This window comes from Aquarana catesbeiana, linkage group LG04 (assembly GCF_042186555.1).
Source record: "Aquarana catesbeiana isolate 2022-GZ linkage group LG04, ASM4218655v1, whole genome shotgun sequence".
Classification (NCBI taxonomy): domain Eukaryota; kingdom Metazoa; phylum Chordata; class Amphibia; order Anura; family Ranidae; genus Aquarana; species Aquarana catesbeiana.
In genome coordinates, this window is record NC_133327.1 from 434,787,156 (window position 1) to 434,808,878 (window position 21,723).

The window sequence follows — 21,723 nt, forward strand, 5'->3', positions numbered from 1 at the left end:
TTTTGAAAAACTTTTCCTCATTCTCCTCAGAGAAGGGGCATCTACGCTTCCAGGTTTTATATTTCAGAAGCCTTCTTTCTGGTTCTTTCCATTCCCTTAAGATGACTTCCTTAAGGGCGGAATGTACCGGAAGGACCCTGGCCTGAGGTTTAATCAAGCCTCTATACATCCTATCCTGAGTGGACACCTGTGCAGCAGGCTCCTGAATCTCTTCTGAGGCATAAATAGCTTTCAGAAGATCTTCCATGTCATCGGCAGAAAATATATGTCTGCTAGACCTGGATTCCTCCCTCCCATCCTCCTCTTGGCTGTCCACCACCCCTTCATCAGAAAACTCCTGATTAGGAACTTCTAAATCACACTCTTCCTCTGAATCGTGGGGGAGTGGATACTTCAGTACATCCACCCGATACCTCCTAGAGGAGGCAAAGCTCTCCTGGGAAGAGGCATCCTTACTAGAGTGAGCCTCTGAATCCCTAGGCTTAAGGGTGGCCTGAAAAGACTTTAAGGTGGACAGCATCTCAGTTTGCACAGTAAGGAATTCCTTCATCATCTGAGATGTCTCCTTCCCTGTCAACTTCTGTATGCATTTAAAACAGAAGGGCTTTGGATGATCTGGGGGTAGCCTGTCATTACAGTTCCCACATCTTTTAGAGTGGGTGGAAGATTTCACAGGACGGCTGGCAACCTCACGGGCAATAGCATTGTCCCCTGAAAAACACACAGGCATACACTGTAAGAATCGGAGGAGAAGAGTTGGGGTACCCTCCCCTCTAAACCTCCGGAGGCCGGTCAGACTCACCCCCTGTGGTCTCTTCCATGGCCGCAGACCCTGCAGGTCTCTCCTTCTCATGTACCATGCTACTTCCGATCTCTCCCTGGAGGTGCTGCATACAGGAACGCAGAGGAGACATGGGCGCCTGTTCCCTGTGGCTTTTTATATCCTCTGTATACTGGCTGCATCGCGCCACCGCCGCCGCCATCTTGCCGAAAACCGAAGTGGTACCGAAGTGGTACTGGACCTGAGGTCACTTCCTGCTGCAGCCTTCCCACTCCCTCCTCTTAGAGGAGGAAGTGATGTCATTCCCTGATCTTCAGGGAAATGGCGCTGAGCGCCAGGACGCTGAGCTACACTCAGCAAGGAGAAGGTCGCCCCAGAAGAAAAAGCTCTCCATGCAGAGCTTCTTGCCACGCGACCCCCGCGAACGGGGAGGGGAATCTAACACGCTTCCTATCATTTTGGATGGAGGATGCGATTAAAGCCACTAATCTTCCTTCTAGGCCCTGCAGGGCGGAGGAAAATGCATCTTCAGTCACATATACAGGGGCTGAAATGTGAGAAGCAGCTGCACCACCAATTGGTTCCAATGACTTACCCTGGCTTGCCATATCTGGTATTTCATGAGCAGATGACAGTGTGGAGGCATGGCTGGAATTCCCAGCGCCTGGGGATGGAGTTTTTGGTACCTTTGTGGTGTCTTTTTTTGGGAGCCATAGTGCTGAGCATAAAAAGCAAAGGCACTAAATTAATGCACAACTTGCTGAGCAATAGTCTAGCAAAAACAATGCTGCTAATAAAGTTCAGCTTTGGTGCTGAGTATAAATGTTATTTCCTGTAGTGGAAATGCCTGTATGTAACCTTACGTGCCCCCAGCGCTCCTGTGTCCTATGTGCCAGACTGCAGCTGTTAACTGAGAAGCGTCTGTGCCTGTCTCTGTTTGTTGCCAGCGCCTGCGCTGTGTGCTCCTCGTGGATTTACATCCTGCACACGGCGACGTGCCTTAAGCCACGCCCCCTATCATTCAACACGTCCTCCCCCGTTTAAACTAGCCGTAGTTCGCGCGTGCGTGAACAGCATCGCTGCTTTGATCAGTGGAAACCCAGCGGGAGGGGAGGAAAGGAGGGCTGGGGAGGCAGGATTTAAAAAACAAAAAAAAAAGTTATGAGCTTCTGTGGGGATAAGCGAACATAGGAAAGCCGCTGCCCTGGGTCCAGCCCTGCAAAGAGAGGCGTTACAGGCAAAACCTCGTGCTTCATATACGAGGCCCGGGTACCATTCGCCTTGGCCTCAGTGGCACTTTGGATGGATCTTGTCTTTGGAGGCTATTTAAATCCAGCATGGATCCCTCCTGGAGCTCCTCAGAGCACATCTTCACTCGTGACCAACACCTTAGACACTGGCGAAAAAACTGAGGTACTCCTGGTAGGAGGAGGGGTTATATAGGGAGAGAACTTCCTGTATTGGGTATACCAGTGTCCATCACCTGAAGATGCCTATATACCCACATAGTGATTACTATGGTGCTCCGTGTCCCATGATGTTTGATAAAGAAAACAAAACCTCATCACTTGCACGTTCATGAGGGGAGCGTTTGAGCAGAAAAAAAAAAAACACTTGCATGCCTAAATGCTAGGCCCATATAGTGCTTCTATAACAGCTTACCTGTAAAATCCTTTTCTTGGAGTGCATCAAGGGACACAGAGCAATGGTATTTACTATATGGGTATATAGGCACCTTCAGGTGATGGACACTGGCACACCCCAGACAGGAAGTTCACTCCCTATATAACCCCTCCTCCTACCAGGAGTTCCTCAGTTTTTGTACCAAAGCAATATACAAAAATCCCAAAAGAGGGGCGGGACCTCTGTGTCCCGTGATGTACTCCAAGAAAAGGATTTTACAGGTAAGCTGTTATAAAAATCCTGTTTTCTTTATCGTACATCACGGGACACAGAGCCATAGTATTAACTATATGGGATGTCCCACAGCAATGCTATTTGAGGGGAGGGAGACACAACCTGCAGGGCGCCCACAGACTTGAGGACCTATACTGCTGCCTGCAGCACACTGCGCCCAAAGGCGATATCCTCATGCCTGATAAAACCTGGTGAATGTATGTACTGAAGACCAAGTTGCGGCCTTACAGATCTGAGCCATGGAGGCCTGGTGATGCATTGCCCAAGAAGCACTAACTGCTCTGGTAGAGTGCGCCTTGACTTGAAAAGGCGGAATCTTACCTTTTAAACCATAAGCCTGAATTATAACTTGCCGAATCCACTTAGAAATAGTGGATTTCGATGCTGCTTGTCCTTTCCTAGGACCTTCTGGCAGCACAAATAAAACATCAGTCTTTTGGATCTGAGCAGTCGTCTTTAAATAGACCTTGACCGCTCTCACCACATCAAGACAATGTAGTGACTTCTCTTCCCTAGAACATGGTTTTGGAAAAAATGATGGTAGGACAATATCTTGGTTCAGGTGAAAACCTGAGACCACTTTAGGCAGAAAACTTGGATGAGGACGCAACACGAGCCTGTCCTCGTGAATAATCAAATATAGCTCTTTACAAGAAAGAGCAGCCAATTCTGCAACCCTCCTTGCTGAGGATATAGCAACCAAGAACACTAATTTCCTTGTCAGGACTAAGGGAGTATGCTGTATCGGTTCAAAGGGCTGTTTTTGCAACACTGACAAAACTAAGTTCAAGTCCCAAGGGTTCAAAGGTGATCTAACTGGCGCATTAAGCCGCCTCACCCCTTGCATAAAAACCCGGACCAAAGAATGTGAAGCAAGCGGTCTTTGAAATAAGACCGATAAAGCTGACACTTGGCCCTTAATAGTACTCAAGGCCAGCTTCATCTCTACCCCTAATTGTAAAAAGGCAAAAATTCTGCCTATGCTATACTTCCGAGGGTCCCAACCCTTGGATTCACAGCAGGAAACATAAGCCCTCCAGACTCTTTAATATATGATTCTGGAAGCTGGCTTCCTTGTATTAATCATAGTAGAGTCTGACCCGGATAGCCCACGTTTCTTCAGAATGTGGGTTTCAATAGCCAAGCCCTTAAATTTAGAGACCGTAAGGTAGGATGGAATATCGGCCCTTGTGAGAGTAGGTCTGGACGTAGTGGAAGGGACCATGGATCCTCCACCGCCATCTTTACGATTTCTGCATACCAGGACCTTCTGGGCCATGCTGGGGCTACAAGAAATACCGTCTTTCTTTCCAGCTTTATCCTGCAAAGAAGTCGTGGCAGCAACTGAATAGGGGGGAATGCATAAATCAGTGAAAACTGATCCCACGGGGTCACCAACGCATCTGTTCCGCATGCGAGTGGATCCCTTGTCCTGGACACAAAGTTGACCAACTTCATGTTGAACCTGGATGCCAGAAGATCTACGTCCAGTCCCCCATTTTTGGCAAACAGCCAGAAAAATGTCGGGGTGAAGGGACCATTCCCCCTAGAGCAACTGCTGGCGGCTCAAGTAGTCCGCCTGCCAATTCTCTACTCCCAGAATGAAAACTGCCGATAGGCACGGGACATTCCTTTCTGTCCAAGTTAGAATATGGTTCACCTCCCTCTGTGCTGCGAGACTCTTGGTGCCCCCTTGGTGATTGAATTAAGCCACAGCTGTGGCATTGTTGGAATGGATCCTGACAGGACAACCCCGTAACCTGAATGTCCAGGCCTTCAGGGCCAGATGCGCTGCCCGAATCTCTAGGATGTTGATGGGCAAGGTTCTCTCGGTCCTTGACCACTGTCCCTGGACAGTTGCCTTTTCTAGTACTGCTCCCCAACCTGAAAGGTTGGCATCTGTCGTTACCACTTTCCAGATAACTGGTCTGAAGGATTTTCCATTCAGCGGATTCTGGGTTACCAACCACCAACTGAGGCTCTGGGACACTCTTGGGGACAGCCGCATTGACAAATCTAGAGCTTGAACAGTTTAGTTCTAAGCAGACAGGATACTGTTTTGCAACAGTCTCGAATGGAACTGGGCATAGGGAACCGCTTCGAACGAAGCCACCATCTTTCCCAACAACCTCACGCAAAGGCGAATGGGGGGATCTCTTTTCGACCTGACCATCTGCACCAGCTCTCTTATGGCGTTGATCTTTGCCTGAGGCAAGAACACCTTTTTCTGGGCTGTGTCTATGATCAGACTCAAGTACTCCAGCCTTTTTAGTGGTTTTAAGGAAGACTTCTCTAGGAAGACTTCTCTGGTCTATTAGCAATAGATCGTCCAGATATGCCAGGATTGTTATTCCCTGCGCCCTTAGCCTGGCTAGAGGTGGAGCCAGAACCTTTGTAAATACCCGGGGTGCTGTAGCCAGCCCGAAGGGCAAGGCTACAAACTGAAAATGATCCTGTTCTACCTCGAACCGCAGAAACCTTTGGTGAGCGAGAAATAAAGGAACATGCAGATATGCATCCCTGATGTCGATAGACGCCAGAAGTTCTCCTCCTTGTAGGATAGAAAGCACCGACCTGATCGACTCCATGCGAATAGAGCGGACCTTCAGGAATTATTTAAGATTTTTTAGATATAGAATGGGTCGGACATCTCCATTCGGTTTTGGTACTGTGAAGGGGTTTGAATAGAACCCCAAACCTTGCTCCTCTGTGGAGATTTGCATGATCACCCCCTGAGCCAGTAATCGGTCTAACGCTTGAAACAGAGATCGCCTTTTCCCTGGATCTTTGGGAAGGTTTGTCCTCAGAAAACGAGGCGGTGGAAACTCCCGAAACTCCAGTTTGTACCCTAGAGCTATCATGAAGATGACCCATCTGTCCTGAATTTCCTCCTGCCAGACTTCTGAGAACTGCAGAAATCTTCCCCCCACCCTGGCAAGCGGGGGTGCCCCTTCATAATGAGGCTTTAGAATTCTGCTTTGCAGGTTTCCGCCCCCAGGACTTCTTTTGTGCCTGGGCCTGACCCTGAGGCTTTCCTCTAGACTCTGAAGGCAGAGGCTGTCACGACTGCCTAGAGGCAGATGCCCTTGGTGCTGGAGAAAGAGCCCGCTTAAAAGAAGGGTGTTTATTCCTTCTTTTGACTGGCAAAAGAGTACTTTTCCCACTTGAAATCTTTTGGATGTATTTGTTCAAATCATCCCCAAAAAGCCAATCCCCATGAAAAGGAAAACCAGTCAGGAGCCTTTTGCATGGTTATTTCGGCTGAAAAATTTTTCAACCACAGGGTCCTACGCATGTGCACTAGCACAAGCGCAAGGCGAGACACCTGGTGAATAGAATCTTTAATGGCATCAATAGCAAAACATTATGCTCTTGGCAGTTTGGTCAAGTCCCGGGCCTGTTTTACAGGAACCTCCTTAAGGGCCTGTCTAAACTGGTCCTTCAGGGATTGACAGATGCCTATTTCAGCGACTGCAGGCTGAGTAACTGCACCTGCCAAAGAAAAAGAGGATTTTAACAGGAATTCCAATCTTTTATCTGTTGGATCTTTAAGCATTTGAGCATTGTTTAGTGGACAAGTTAGACTCTTATTCACACTGGAAATCGCAGCGTCAACTGCTGGTACATTCCATCTTTTGGTGAATTTCTCCTCCATGGGATAAAGTACTACAAATCTTTTTGGAGGGAGAAAATGCTTATCCGGATGATCCCATTCAGCATAAATAAGCTGTTCTAGTAATGCATGGACGGGAAACGCATGCAAAGTCTGTGGAGGTTTTAAGGAACCCAAAGAAGAAACTGAACTTTCGGCTGACTCAGTTAGGGGCAGCTTGAAAGCAGAACGAACCATATCCGTAAGAGACTGTACCAGCAATTTTTATGATTGCGAGGCTGAAAAGGGTTCATCCCCCGTTGATTCCTCCGAAGAGGAGTCATGGGATTGTCTTTCCTCCTGATCCCCTGAGGGTAATACCTCATCCTCCACCCACTGTTCCCTTGTTAAAGGGTCTGCGGTGGGGGAAGGGGATCTACCACGCTTCCTATCCCTTTGGATGGAGGATGCGATTAAAGCCGCTAGTCTTTCCTCTAGCCCTAACAGGGAGGAGGAAAAGGCATCTTCAGTCACGTATACAGGGGAAGCAGTATGTTAGAAGCAGCTGCAACACCTACTGGTTCCAATGGCTCACCCTGGCTAGCCACTTATGGTATTTCAGGAGAAGATAACAATGTGGAGGCATGACTGGAGTCCTCAGCGCCTGGGGGTGATGTTTTTGGTACTTTTTTTGAGGTTTTGCACTGGCCTTTTTGGGAGGCATAGTCCTAAGCACAAAAGCAGAGGCACTATTTAAATGCACTATTTGCTGAACAATAGTCTAGCAAAAGAAATGCCGCTAATAAAAGTTCAACCTAGCGCTGAGTAAAATGTCTTTCCTCTATTGGGAATGCCTGTATGCAGCCCTTATGTGCCCCACTGCTCTTGTGTCCTGTGTGATTAGCCAGCGTGCTCTCCAGCTATCCAGCTGAGGAGAGTCTGCTCTTTGTACTCAACTTCCTGTGCTGAGTACAGGGCGCTCATGGATGCTACGTCCCGCACACAGCGCCGCGCCCATGCCCCATCCCCTCCGTACATCGCCCGCCCCCCTCCCATTTTAAAATTCAGATATTTCCCATGCGCGCGGCATTCAGGTCTGTCACTCGGCAACCCAGCAAGAGGGGAGGAGAGGCAGGGTCTAATGGTACTACTTGCGCAGAGTGGGGAAACAAATAGAGCAACGGGAGCAGCCACACCCCCCGCGGGAGGGGGGTTTCAGGGGGAGCACAAACCATTGTTTTACTACCCAATGCCTTAGTCCCTTCAGGGGGGAGAAGTGCAATATGGCAAATCTCTTTCCTGCATTAGGAATCCCCGCTGAGACAAGCTGCTGCTAAGCCCACACACATGCTGTGACACTGAGCTGAAGTGAGAGACAACGAACTAAGGTATGTGCATTTACTCCCTCTAGTGGAGATTTAAGGCATGAAGACATTTTACCCAAGGAAGAAAACCATAGGTGAACTTTTTACAGTTCCTAGGCTTCTTTCCTTACCTTATCCTCGCTGCAGGACACCGCTGATGACAGACGGATCCAAACTTCACCCATCACGGTGGGCTACGTTTAGCAAACCTTCAAGGACCGGGTCCCTTTTTTTCGGGGTTCCACACCCTTGGACCTGTATAGCACCCTGCCAGGAAAAACTTTAGGTAATGTGAGCATGACTAAAGCACTGGGTCCCGGGGTCAAGCCCTGCAAGGAGAGGTGTTACAGGAAAAACCTCGTTCTTCTTATACGAGGCCCAGGTACCATCCACTTTGGCCTCAGAGGCACTTTGGACGGATTCGGTCTGTGGAGGCTATTTAAATCCAGTAAGGATCCCTCCAGCGGAGCTCTTCAGAGCACATCTTCACTTGTGACCAACACCTTAGACACTGGCGAAAAAATAGAGGTACTCCTGGTAGGAGGAGGGGTTATATAGGTAGTGAACCTGTCTTGGGTGTGCCAGTGTCCATCACCTGAAGGCGCCTAAATACCCATATAGTTAATACTATGGCTCTGTGTCCCATGATGTACGATAAAGAAATTAGGATTTTGGCCATAGAAATGAAAGAACGCCCATATGCTTATAGTGATGTCTAAAAACCATTAATAATTTACATACCTGCACAAAGTGATTGGGCATCTCGCTACATATTGAGTGGATCTGTCCGTTGACAATTGGAATAACTTTGGCCAGAGGAAGACTAATGGTAGAAAGGCTTAAAAAAAAAAAAAAAGGAAAATAAAGAAAAAGTACTGCGAAGGGTCAACATACTTACACAAGTATATAGGGTCTCTGTACAAAATGTATAACACTGGATTAATCTCAAATATCTGCTGTTTCACGCGCTTTTACAGTTAGGCCTGGTTCACACTGCCGCGACTTTGAAGACGACATTCCAGAGCAACTTTGGCACGGCTTGCATACAACTTTCTTAACAGAAGTCAATGCAAGTCGTGCCGAAGTTGCACCAATTTGCACCAAGCCTTTTTCTAAGTTGGAACGACTCAAGTCGCTCTTATTAGATCGGTTCTATTGCACTTACTGGGGTGCGATTTGTCATGTGACATGTGCTTTCAAAGTCAGATACATACATTTCTGGGACTTCTTTTTTCTTTAAAAGATAATATGTATATGTCTGATGCACTTTGCACCTGCACCAACTCAGTATGCTTAACTGTGGACACATTTTGTCAGCTATTTGCAATTTATAGTTGTTTTGATCAATCTATTCTATTGTATGCACCATGCACTTTATTGCAATTCATTATATATATATATATATATATATATATATATATATATATATATATATATATATATATATATATATATATATATATATATATATATATATATATATATATATATAAACATTTGTATTATGCACTTTAAAATGATTTATTAAAGTGGTTCTAAAGCCTTAAGGTTTTTTCCTTCATGCATTCTATGCATGAAGGTAAAAAAACCTTCTGTACTGCACACAATCCCCCCTTATACTTACCTGAGCCCGATCCTTATCCACCAATATGAATGAGAGCAGTGGCTCCCATCGCCGTCTCCCTCCTCACTGGGCAGATTGATGACAGCGAGAGCCATTGGCTCCCACTGCTTTTCTTCTTTAGTATTCAAGTTTCGAAAGTACAGAGTAAAGACCTTGGCATCATTTTTTAACAGTGTAGTTTTTATAGTCCATCAAACATACAGTATAGGCAAGCACAATTCGCCTCCTGCTCTTTCAAGGCCATTTATCAAAGATCTGGTGTCGACGTTGCCTTATCTACGTTATTGATTTTGATTTGTATAGCAGACTACACGGTGAGTTATCCACCTTACGCATTACACTATACTCTGTATCCTTATGTCAACTTCATAATATAGGCCTCAGAGTACATCCCCCAGACCCCTGCCTCCCAGCAATCAGTTGGGGAAGCCCGGTCCCCCAAGTCATGGAGGAGCGCAGTCCAAACCCCACAATGCCAGGGTCCCAGAGGAGAAAAGGGGGATAGATGAGAGGGAAGGAAAAAGAGAATCAGAGGGATTAGGAGGTGGGATTGGGGGGAGGAAAGGGGGAGACGGGGGCGGGAAAGGGAGGACTCCACGCTCCTTGTTACGTCAATCAGGAAAGGTCCTAGTTAGTGATTGTCCGGGGATCATTTGTTAAGTATCTGATCCATGGGTCCCATACTTTATTAGACAACTTCAGCTCCCACTGCTTTTAGTCAAATTTTTACCCAGGGAGTAGGGGCGGGGCCCAGCCGCCTGATCTGTGTCAACAGATGCACACAGGGTGGCTCGGGAGCAAGCACGAGTGCCCCAAGTTGTTTGCTATTGGGGCATTCACCAAAGAAGAGGGCCGCAGCTGGGGACCCTAGAAGAGGAGGACCGGACTGCTCTGTGCAAAACAATTGCACAGAGCAGAAAAGTATAACATGTTTATTTTAATACAAAAAAACCCAAAGGTTTAATGTCACAAAGGCACATTGCACTTTACAGTGAATAATTGAAGTAAGGTTTAACATTTTATTCATTTATTGAATAGTTGGGGTGCACCTTTTCACATATACAGTATATTTTTTTGTTTGAGTCATTTAGTGTTTTCAGCTTTTTAGGTAGACTGGCACAAAGTTTTTTTTTTTAACTAGCAGAAGAATTTGTAAATTGAAACAAAATACTTCAGGAGAACTTGAATTTTATTTTTTTTTTTAAGATTCCTGCTTTAAAGCAAAACTTAGAAGAAATAAGTACCTGTCTGCTGGACTATGCTGGGTAAGCTCTTGTTGATTAGGTCGAAAGAACTCAGCGATGCTGTCAAGAAGCCTCCCGAAGCCTCGACTTAAGCATGAATTCAGCACTGTGCTAAAATCCTGACTGTGAAAACATCAGACATATAATAATTACATAATAGAATTCATAATGCACTCTTTATTTCTGGATGACTATAGCTGCAGCTTTTTTGTTTTCGTCATGTAAAAAAAGCAACATTTTGTAACATTTGGCTCTGGAAAATGTGAATTTCCTTCTCCCATTTCAGTGGGAAGATGCAACACCTCACAACTCTATGACAGAAATTTCATGTACACATTTATTCTTGTGAAATTTATTTGCTCGTCTGAAATAAGAACCACTTTAAAATATTGAAATCAAAGGAATATATAAATGGGAGGATAATTCTATATAAAATGATAGAACACTGCCACATTGAAGCCTGGAAACATTTTCTTCAAAAGAAGACTAAAAATGACTACAGCAGAGCATCCATCTTTATTGATGGGACTTCCCATATACCATTATAGTGTATTTTTGAAGCTGTAGCACATAAAAATTGGTACTGCTGCAGTTGGAAAAATGGGCGAACGGTGTGTAAAAAAACACCTTGCAGGCCCATTCATACTTATCTATTTTCCCCTTTTACTGCACAAAAATACATTTTATAGAAAAATTCCCTTCACTACTATTTGGCTAGATCATATGTACGAGGGACAATCAAAAAGTTTGTGGAAAATAATTTTATTAAGAAAAAGAACACAAAAAAAATATTTTAAGAAAGCAATTTAATATGTGCTTATAGAAGAGTAAACTTGGACTTACATGTTGTAACATGTATGAACAGAGTACTATTTAATGGTTTTAGATCGAAAAGTATGTCAGTGTAAAATCAACCCTCTGTGGAGCAACATTAATTCTGATAAAATGGAAGCAAGAACTAAATTCAAATGTATGAAAATTGGTTGGAAGAATGTAGACATCTTTACCACTTTGATAAAAGTTTATGGAGAGGATTCACCAAAAAAAAAAAATCAGCAATTTACAAAAGGATAGCCCGTTTCAAAGAAGGACAAGACAGAGTTGAAGATGATGAATGAAAAGACAGACCATCTACATCAGTTTGTGAGAGAAAAAAAATGAATTCTGTTCGAGATTTATAAGAGGGTGACTGACGATTAAATGGCGGAAAAAATAGATGACATCCTAGACATCTCAGTAGGTTTTGTTCTTACAATGTTATCTAAGTAATTATAGCGAAAGCAAACTGCTCGTTGGGTACTAAAACTGTTGTGCCAAGATCTGCAACAGACAAGAGCAGAGCATTCAATAAAATGTTGAACAAATGGGATCAATTCAAAGGACTTTCTGAAGTGAATTGTATCTGGAGAGGAAACTTGGCTTTATCAGTATGATCGTGAAGACAAATCTCAGTGGAAACAATGGTTACCTAAAGAAGGAAGGGTTCAGTCAAAGCAAAAGCAAGCCTGACAGGAGGAAAGATTATGACGACTATTTTCTGGGATATTGAGGGAATTCTGCTAGTTGACTTTTTGGAAGGGAACATGATGGTAATATCGGCTTATTATTTAAGTGTATGGAAAAAATTAGCTAAACAGCTAGCCAAAAAGCGCTGTGGAAAGCTTAATCGGAGAGTCAACTTCCACCACAACAATGCCCCTTGCCCATTCCTCTCATCAATTAAAGGTAGCATTGCAAGCCTTTTGGTGAGAAATCATTAGACATCCAACGTACAGTCCTGATTTAGCACCTTCTGACTTTGGCTTCTTTCCAAACTTGAATTTTTTTTGTGTGTGAGTGCACTCTCAGCCCAGAAACATTGGCTACCCAGCGACGCATATGTGCAGTGCATGGGCATTAAAGCCCACCCGTTTCCCCTGTATACAGTGGGAAAAATAATTATTTGATCCCCTGCAGGTTTTGCAAGTTTGCCACTTACAAAGAAACAAAGGGTCTATAATTTTTTATCATATGTGTATTTTAAATAAGAATATCAACGAAAAATCCAGAAAAAAAACACATAATACAAATGTTATAAATTGAGTTGCAGTTCAGTGAGTAAAATAAGTATTTGATCCCCTACCAACCAACAATAATTCTGGCTCCCACAGACTGTCTACTGCATGTGCTCATGTGGTACACAGATTAGTCTTGCCAATGTAAGAAGGTGCTCCTAACGACAACTCGTTATGTGTATAAAAGACACCTGTCCACAGAATCTTTCTTCCATTTAAACCCACCATCATCGGCAAGACCAAAGAGCTGTCAGGGGCAAGATTGTAGACCTGCACAAGGCTGGAACGGGCTACAAGTTAATCAGCAAGAAACTGAGAAGGGGACAACTGTTGGAGCGATTATTCGCAAATAGAAGAAATACAAAATAACCATCAATCGCCCTTGGTCTGGAGCTCCATGCAAGATTTCGCATTGGGGTAAGGATGTTCATGAGAAAAGTGAGGGATCAGCCCAGAACTACACGGGAGAAGCTTGTGAATGATCTGAAGGCAGTTGGGACTACAGTCACCAAATAAACCATTGGTAACACAATACGCCGCCATGGATTGAAATCCTGCATCGCCCGTAAGGTCCCCCTCCTCAGGAAGGCACATGTACAGGTCCGTCTGAAGTTTGCCAATAAACATCTAAATGATTAAAAGAAGGATTGGGAGAAAGTGCTGTGGTCAGATGAGACCAAAATTTAGCTCTTTGGCATTAACCCCGACTCACCGTGTTTGAAGGAAGAAAAATGCTGACTATGACGCTAAGAACACCATCCCTGCAGTCAAGCACGTAGGTGGAAACATTATGCTTTGGGACTGTTTCTCTGCTAAAGGTACAGGCCGACTTTGCCGCATTGAGGGGCTGATTGGCGGGGCCATGTATTGTAAAATATTGGATGACAGCCTTCTTCCCTCAGCCAGAACACTGAAGCTGAGCCGTGGATGGGTCTTCCAGCATAACAATGACCCAAAACATACCGCCAAGGCAACAAAGGAGTGGCTCAAGAAGAAGCACATTAAGGTCATGGGGTGGCCTAGCCAGTCTCCAGACCTTAATCCTATAGAAAATGTATAAAAGGGAGCTGAAACGTTGAGTTTCCATTCGACAGCCAAAAAACCTTAAGGATTTAGAGAAGATCTGTAAAGAAGAGTGGACCAAAATCCCTCATGAGATGTGTGCAAACCTGGTAACCAACTACAAGAAACGCCTTACCTCTGTGCTTGCCAACAAGGGTTTCTCCACTAAGTACTAAGTCATGTTTTGCTTGGGGATCAAATACTTATTTTACTCACTGAACTGCAACTCAATTTATAACATTTGTATCATGTGTTTTTTTCTGGATTTTTGGTTGATATTTTGTCTCTATCATTTAAAATACACCTATAATAAAAATTATAGACCCTTCATTTCTTTGTAAGTGGGCAAACTTATAAAAATCCTATTATTTGATCCCCTGCAGATTTTGTAACAGCTTACCTGTAAAATCCTTTTCTTGGAGTACATCACGGTACATCGAGCACCATAGTAATTACTATGTGGGTTATAGACCACCTTCAGGTGATGGACACTGGCACACCCTAAACCGAACGTTGCCTCCCTATATAACCCCTCTCATACTGGGAACACCTCAGTTTTTGTAACAAAGCAATATACGTATACACATACCCCAGAAGAAGAGGGGCGGGACCTCTGTGTCCCGTGATGTACTCCAAGAAAAGGATTTTACAGGTAAGCGGTTATAAAAATCCTATTTTCTTTATCGTACATCACGGGACACAGAGCACCATAGTAATTACTATGTGGGACGTCCCATAGCAATGCTATTTGAGGGGAGGGAGAAACAACCCATAGGGCGCCAACAGACTTGAGGACCTATACTGCTGCCTGCAGCTCACTGCGCCCAAAGGCAATATCCTCATGCCCTTTTTTACATCCACTTGATAAAATCTGGTGAATGTATGGTAAAATCTGTTGAATATATGGACTGCAGACCAAGTTATGGCCTTGCAGATCTGAGCCATGGAGGCTTGTGATGCACTGCCCCAGAAGAACTAACTGCTCTAGTAGAGTGCACTTTGACATGAAAAGGTGAAATCTTACCTTTGAACCGTTAGGCCTGAATTATAACTTGCCAAATCCACTTAGCAATAGTGGATTTCGATGCTGCCTGTCCCTTCCTAGGACCCTCTGGCAGCATAATAAAACATCATCATTCAGACCTGAGCAGTCTTTAAATAGACCTTGACCGCTCTCACTACATCAAGACAATGTAGTGAGTTCTCTATCCTAGAACCTGGTTTTGGAAAAAAACGACGGTAACACAATATCTTGGTTTAGGTGAAAACCTAAAACCACCTTAATAATTAAATATGGCTTCTTTACAGGAAAGAGCAGCCAACTCCGATAGCCTTTTACAGAGGGTATAGCAACCCGAAACACTATTTCCCTTGTCAGACGGAACAAGGGAGTATGCTGTAACGGTTCAAAGGGCTGTTTTTGCAATACCGACAAAAAACGAAGTTCAAGTCCCAAGGGTTCAAGGCTAATGGCTGAATAAGCCATATTACCCCTTGTATAAAAACCCCCTGGACCAAAGAATGCGAAGCAAGCGGTCTTTGAAATAAGACCGATAAAGCCAAGACTTGCCTCTTAATAGTACTCAAGGCCAGCTTCATTTGTACTTGTAGGAAACAAGAATTCTACCTATGTTATATTTCTGAGGGTGCCAACCCTTGGATTCACACCAGGAAACATAAGCCCTCCAGAGTCTATAATATATGTTTCTGGAAGCTGGTTTCATTAATGAAGGTAGAAATCATTGACCTGGAGACACTACGTCTCTTCAGAATGTGAGCTTCAATAGCCAAACCGTCAAACTTAGAGTTTGTAAGGTAGGATAGAATATTGGTACCTGTGAGAGTAGGTCTGGCCGTAGTGGAAGGAACCATGGATCCTCCACGCCATCTTTATGATTTCTGCATACCAGGACCTTCTAGGCCAAGGATATGCAATTAGCGGACCTCCAGCTGTTGCAAAACTACAAGTCCCATCATGCCTCTGTCTCTGGGTGTCATGCTTGTGGCTGTCAGAGTCTTGCTATGCCTCATTGGACTTGTAGTTCTGCAACAGCTGGAGGTCTGCTAATTGCATATCCCTGTTCTAGGCCATGCTGAGGCTACAAGAACTACTGGCTTTCTTTCCAGCTTGATCCTGCAAAGAAGCCATGGAAGCAACTTAATAGGAAAAAAAGCCTAACTCAGTGAAAACTGACCCCATGGGGTCACCACGCATCCGTCTCGCATGCGAGTAGATCACTTGTCCTTGACATAAAGTTGACCAACTACATGTTGAACCTGGACGCCAAAAGATCTATGTCTGGGATCCCCCATCTTTGGCATATAGCCAGAAAGATTTTGGGGTGACGGGACCACTCCCCCGGGAGCAACTGCTGGCGGCTCAAGTAGTCCACCTGCCAATTCTCTACTCCCAGAATGAAAACTGCCGATAGGCACGGGACATTGCTTTCTGTCCAAGTTAGAATATGGTTCACCTCTCTCTGTGCTGCAAGACTCTTGGTGCCCCCTTGGTGATTGATATAGGCCACAGCTGTGGCATTGTCGGATTGGATCCTGACAGGACAATCCCGTAACCTGAATGTTCAGGGCTTCAGAGCCAGACGCGCTGCCCGAATCTCTTGGATGTTGATGGGCAAAGCTTTTTCGGTTCTGGACCACTGTCCCTGGACAGCTGTCTTTTCCAGTACTGCTCCCCAACCTGAAAGGTTGGCACCTGTCGTTACCACTTTCCAGGTAACTGGTATGAAGGTTTTTCCCTTCTGCAGATTCCCGGATACCGAGCACCAACTGAGGCTCTGGAACACCTTTGGGGACAGCCGCATTGGCAAATCTAGAGCTTGAACCGTTTTGTTCTAAGCAGACAGGATACTGTTTTTCAACAGTCTCGAATGGAACTGGGCATAGGGAACCGCTTCGAATGAAGCCACCATCTTTCCTAACAACCTCATGCAAAGGCGAATGGAGGGATCTCTTTTCGACCTGACCATCTGCACCAGCTCTCCTATGGCGTTGATCTTTGCCTGAGGCAAGAACACCTTTTTCTGGCCTGTGTCTATGATCAGACCCAAGTACTTCAGTCTTTTCAGTGGTTTTAAGGAAGACCAGTTTGAGAATTCAACCCAGATTTTTCAGGTATTTGATTGTAATGCGCATGCTTTGCTCCAAATGAGCCACTGACTGGTCTATTAGCAATAGATCGTCTAGGTACGCCAAGACTGTTATGCCCTGTGCCCTTAACCTGACTAGAGGTGGGGCCAGAACTCTTGTAGCTAGCGGGGTGCTGTAGCTAGCTCCAAGGGCAAGGGCAAGGCTACAGACTGAAAATGCTGCTGTTCTACCTTGAACCGCAGAAACCCTTGGTAAGAGGGAAATATAGTGACATGCAGATACAGTCAGGTCCATAAATATTGAGACATCGACACAATTCTAATCTTTTGGCTCTACACACCACCACAATGGATTTGAAATGAAACTAACAAGATGGGCTTTAACTGCAGACTTTCAGCTTTAATTTGAGGGTATTTACATCCAAATCAGGTGAACAGTGTAGGAATTACAACAGTTTGTATATGTGCCTCCCACTTTTTAAAGGGACCAAAAGTAATGGGACAGATTAACAATCATCCATCAAACTTTCACTTTTTAATACTTGGTTGCAAATCCTTTGCAGTCAATTACAGCCTGAAGTCTGGAACGCAAATACATCACCAGACGCTGGGTTTCATACCTAGTGATGCTCTGCCAGGCCTCTACTGCAACTGTCTTCAGTTCCTGCTTGTTCTTGGGGCATTTTCCCTTCGGTTTTGTCTTCAGCAAGTGAAATGCATGCTCAAGCGAATTCAGGTCAGGTGATTGACTTGGCCATTGCATAACATTCCACTTCTTTCCCTTAAAAAACTCTTTGGTTGCTTTTGCAGTATGCTTCGGGTCATTGTCCATCTGCACTGTGAAGCGCCGTCCAATGAGTTCTGAAGCATTTTGCTGAATATGAGCAGATAATATTTCCCCAAAACACTTCAGATTTCATCCTGCTGCTTTTGTCAGCAATCACGTCATCAATAAATACAAGAGAACCAGTTCCATTGGCAGCCATACATGCCCACGCCATGACACTACCACCACCATGCTTCGCTGATGAGGTGGTATGCTTTGGATCATGAGCAGTTCCTTTCCTTCTCCATACTCTACTTATCCCATCACTCTGGTACAAGTTGATCTTGGTCTCATCTGTCCATAGGATGTTGTTCCAGAACTGTGAAGGCTTTTTTAGATGTCGTTTGGCAAACTCTAATTTGGCCTTCCTGCTTTTGAGGCTCACCAATGGTTTACATCTTGTGGTGAACCCTCTGTATTCACTCTGGTGAAGTCTTCTCTTGATTGTTGACTTTGACACACATACACCTACCTCCTGGAGAGTGTTCTTGATCTGTTGTGAAGGGTGTTTTCTTCACCAGGGAAAGAATTCTTCGGTCATCCACCACAGTTGTTTTCCATGGTCTTCCGGGTCTTTTGGTGTTGCTGAGCTCACCGGTGCGTTCTTTCTTTTTAACCACTTGAGCCCCGGACCATTATGCTGCCTAAGGACCAGAGGTCTTTTTCCAATTTGGCACTGCGTCGCTTTAACTGCTAATTGCGCGGTCATGCAATGCTGTACCCAAACGAAATTTGCGTCCTTTTCTTCCCACAAATAGAGCTTTCTTTTGATGGTATTTGATCACCTCTGCGGTTTTTATTTTTTGCGCTATAAACGGAAAAAGACCGAAAATTTTGAAAAAAAATGATATTTTCTACTTTTTGTTATAAAAAAAATCCAATAAACTCAATTTTAGTCATACATTTAGGCCAAAATGTATTCGGCCACATGTCTTTGGTAAAAAAAAAGTCAATAAGCGTATATTTATTGGTTTGCGCAAAAGTTATAGCGTCTACAAACTAGGGTACATTTTCTGGAATTTACACAGCTTTTAGTTTATGACTGCCTATGTCATTTCTTGAGGTGCTAAAATGGCAGGGCAGTACAAAACCCCCCCAAATGACCCCATTTTGGAAAGTAGACACCCCAAGGAAATTGCTGAGAGGCATGTTGAACCCATTGAATATTTATTTTTTTTGTCCCAAGTGATTGAAAAATGACAAAAAAAAAAAAAAAAAAAAATATTTACAAAAAGTCGTCACTAAATGATATATTGCTCACACAGGCCATGGGCCTATGTGGAATTGCACACCAAAATACATTTAGCTGCTTCTCCTGAGTATGGGGATACCACATGTGTGGGACTTTTTGGGAGCCTAGCCGCGTACGGGGCCCCGAAAACCAATCACCGCCTTCAGGATTTCTAAGGGTGTAAATTTTTGCTTTCACTCTTCACTGCCTATCACAGTTTCGGAGGCCATGGAATGCCCAGGTGGCACAAAACCCCCCAAAATGACCCCATTTTGGAAAGTAGACACCCCAAGCTATTTGCTGAGAGGCATATTGAGTCCATGGAATATTTTATATTTTGACACAAGTTGCGGGAAAGTGACACTTTTTTTTTTTTTTTTTTTTTCATAAAGTTGTCACTAAATGATATATTGCTCACACAGGCCATGGGCATATGTGGAATTGCACCCCAAAATACATTTAGCTGCTTCTCCTGAGTATGGGGATACCACATGTGTGGGACTTTTTGGGAGCCTAGCCGCGTACTGGACCCCGAAAACCAATCACTGCCTTCAGGATTTCTAAGGGTGAAAATTTTTGATTTCACTCTTTACTGCCTATCACAGTTTCGGAGGCCATGGAATGCCCAGGTGGCACAAAACCCCCCCAAATGACCCCATTTTGGAAAGTAGACACCCCAAGCTATTTGCTGAAAGGCATGGTGAGTATTTTGCAGCTCTCATTTGTTTTTGAAAATGAAGAAAGACAAGAAAAAACATTTTTTTTTTTCTTTTTTCAATTTTCAAAACTTTGTGACAAAAAGTGAGGTCTGCAAAATACTCACTATACCTCTCAGCAAATAGCTTGGGGTGTCTACTTTCCAAAATGGGGTCATTTGGGGGGGTTTTGTGCCACCTGGGCATTCCATGGCCTCCGAAACTGTGATAGGCAGTGAAGAGTGAAATCAAAAATTCACGCCCTTAGAAAGCCTGAAGGCGGTGCTTGGTTTTCGGGGTCCCGTACGCGGCTAGGCTCCCAAAAAGTCTCACACATGTGGTATCCCCGTACTCAGGAGAAGCAGCAGAATGTATTTTGGGGTGTAATTTCACATATTTCCATGGCATGTTTGAGCAATATATCATTTAGTGACAACTTTGTGCAAAAAAAAAAAAAAAAAATTTGTCTCTTTCCCGCAACTTGTGTCGCAATATAAAATATTCCATGGACTCGACATGCCTCTCAGCAAATAGCTTGGGGTGTCTACTTTCCAAAATGGGGTCATTTGGGGGGGTTTTGAACTGTCCTGGCATTTTATGCACAACATTTAGAAGCTTATGTCACACATCACCCACTCTTCTAACCACTTGAAGACAAAGCCCTTTCTGACACTTATTGCTTACATGAAAAAGTTTTTTTTTTTTTGCAAAAAAATTACTTTGAACCACCAAACATTATATATTTTTTTAAAGCAAATGCCCTACAGATTAAAATGGTGGGTGTTTCATTTTTTTTTTTCACACAGTAATTGCGCAGCGATTTTTCAAACGCATTTTTTGGGGAAAAAACACACTTTTTTTAATTTTAATGCACTAAAACACGCTATATTGCCCAAATGTTTGATGAAATAAAAAAGATGATCTTAGGCCGAGTACATGGATACCAAACATGACATGCTTTAAAATTGCGCACAAACGTGCAGTGGCAACAAAATAAATACATGTTTAAAAGCCTTCAAAAGCCTTTACAGGTTACCACTTTAGATTTACAGAGGAGGTCTACTGGAAAAATTACTGCACTCGATCTGGCCTTCGCGGTGATACCTCACATGCATGGTGCAATTGCTGTTTATGTTTGACGACAGACCGCCGCTTGCGTTCGCCTTAGCGCGAGAGCAGGGGGCGACAGGGGTGTTTTTTTTTTTTTTTCTTTATTATTTTTTTGCTTTTTTAATCTTACTTTTAAACTGTTCCTTTCATATTTTTTTTTTTAATCATTTTTATTGTTATCTCGGGGAATGTAAATATCCCCTATGATAGCAATAGGTAGTGACAGGTACTCTTTTTTGAAAAAATTGTGGTCTATTAGACCCTAGATCTCTCCTCTGCCCTCAAAGCATCTGACCACACCAAGATCGGTGTGATAAAATGCTTCCCCAATTTCCCAATGGCGCTATTTACATCCGGCGAAATCTAAGTCATGAAATACTCGTAGCTTCCGGTTTCTTAGGCCATAGAGATGTTTGGAGCCACTCTGGTCTCTGATCAGCTCTATGGTCAGCTGGCTGAATCACCGGCTGCATTCTCAGGTTCCCTGTTGAGACAGGAGAGCCAGAGAAAAACACGGAAGACGGTGGGGGGGGGGGGGCATTCCCTCCCACGGCTTGTAAAAGCAGTCTAGAGGCTAATTAGCCGCTAGGATTGCTTTTACATGAAAGCCGACCGCTGGCTGAAAAGAATGATACCAAGATGATACCTAAACCTGCAGGCATCATTCTGGTATAACCACTCAAAGTCGTGAATGGCGTACCTGAAGACAAAAAAATGGTTAACAATGGTTAACAATAAAGCACAGTAAAGTGTAAATAATTACACACCTGAAAAACAAACATGATAAAACATAATAACAATAACAATAACAATAAAACATTGCAGAATAGAATACAGTAAAAAAGAGCAGAACAATAGAGAGAGAGAATAGAGAGAGAGAGAACAATAAAACAACAACTATTTTTTTTTATTTCATATTTTTTTTTTTTTTTACACTTTTTTTGTAACTAACTTTTATAACGGTAACCGGTTCCAGGTTCGGGTCTCTCAAAATGCGATGGCATCTTGGGAGACCCTGTGAAAGTGTGCCTAGTCTGTGCAATGCTGTACCCTACGCTAATACTCAACTAGTGAATGGTAGCGTTCAAAACATTCACCAATGCAAGACCAGGATTG

The 21,723-nt window shown here is 43.9% G+C and overlaps 1 protein-coding gene across 1 annotated transcript in view; it reads right to left on the reverse strand.

Annotated features, from left to right (window-relative positions):
* Positions 1-21,723, reverse strand: part of PEX3 (peroxisomal biogenesis factor 3) — a 73,779-nt gene that overhangs the window by 11,899 nt on the left and 40,157 nt on the right. Inside the window, exons 11-12 of the mRNA XM_073627416.1 lie at positions 10,523-10,645; positions 8,396-8,492 (exon numbers count right to left, since the gene is read on the reverse strand). Of these exons, the coding sequence (XP_073483517.1) occupies positions 8,396-8,492; positions 10,523-10,645 (220 nt within the window). The remainder of the gene's footprint in view (positions 1-8,395; positions 8,493-10,522; positions 10,646-21,723) is intronic.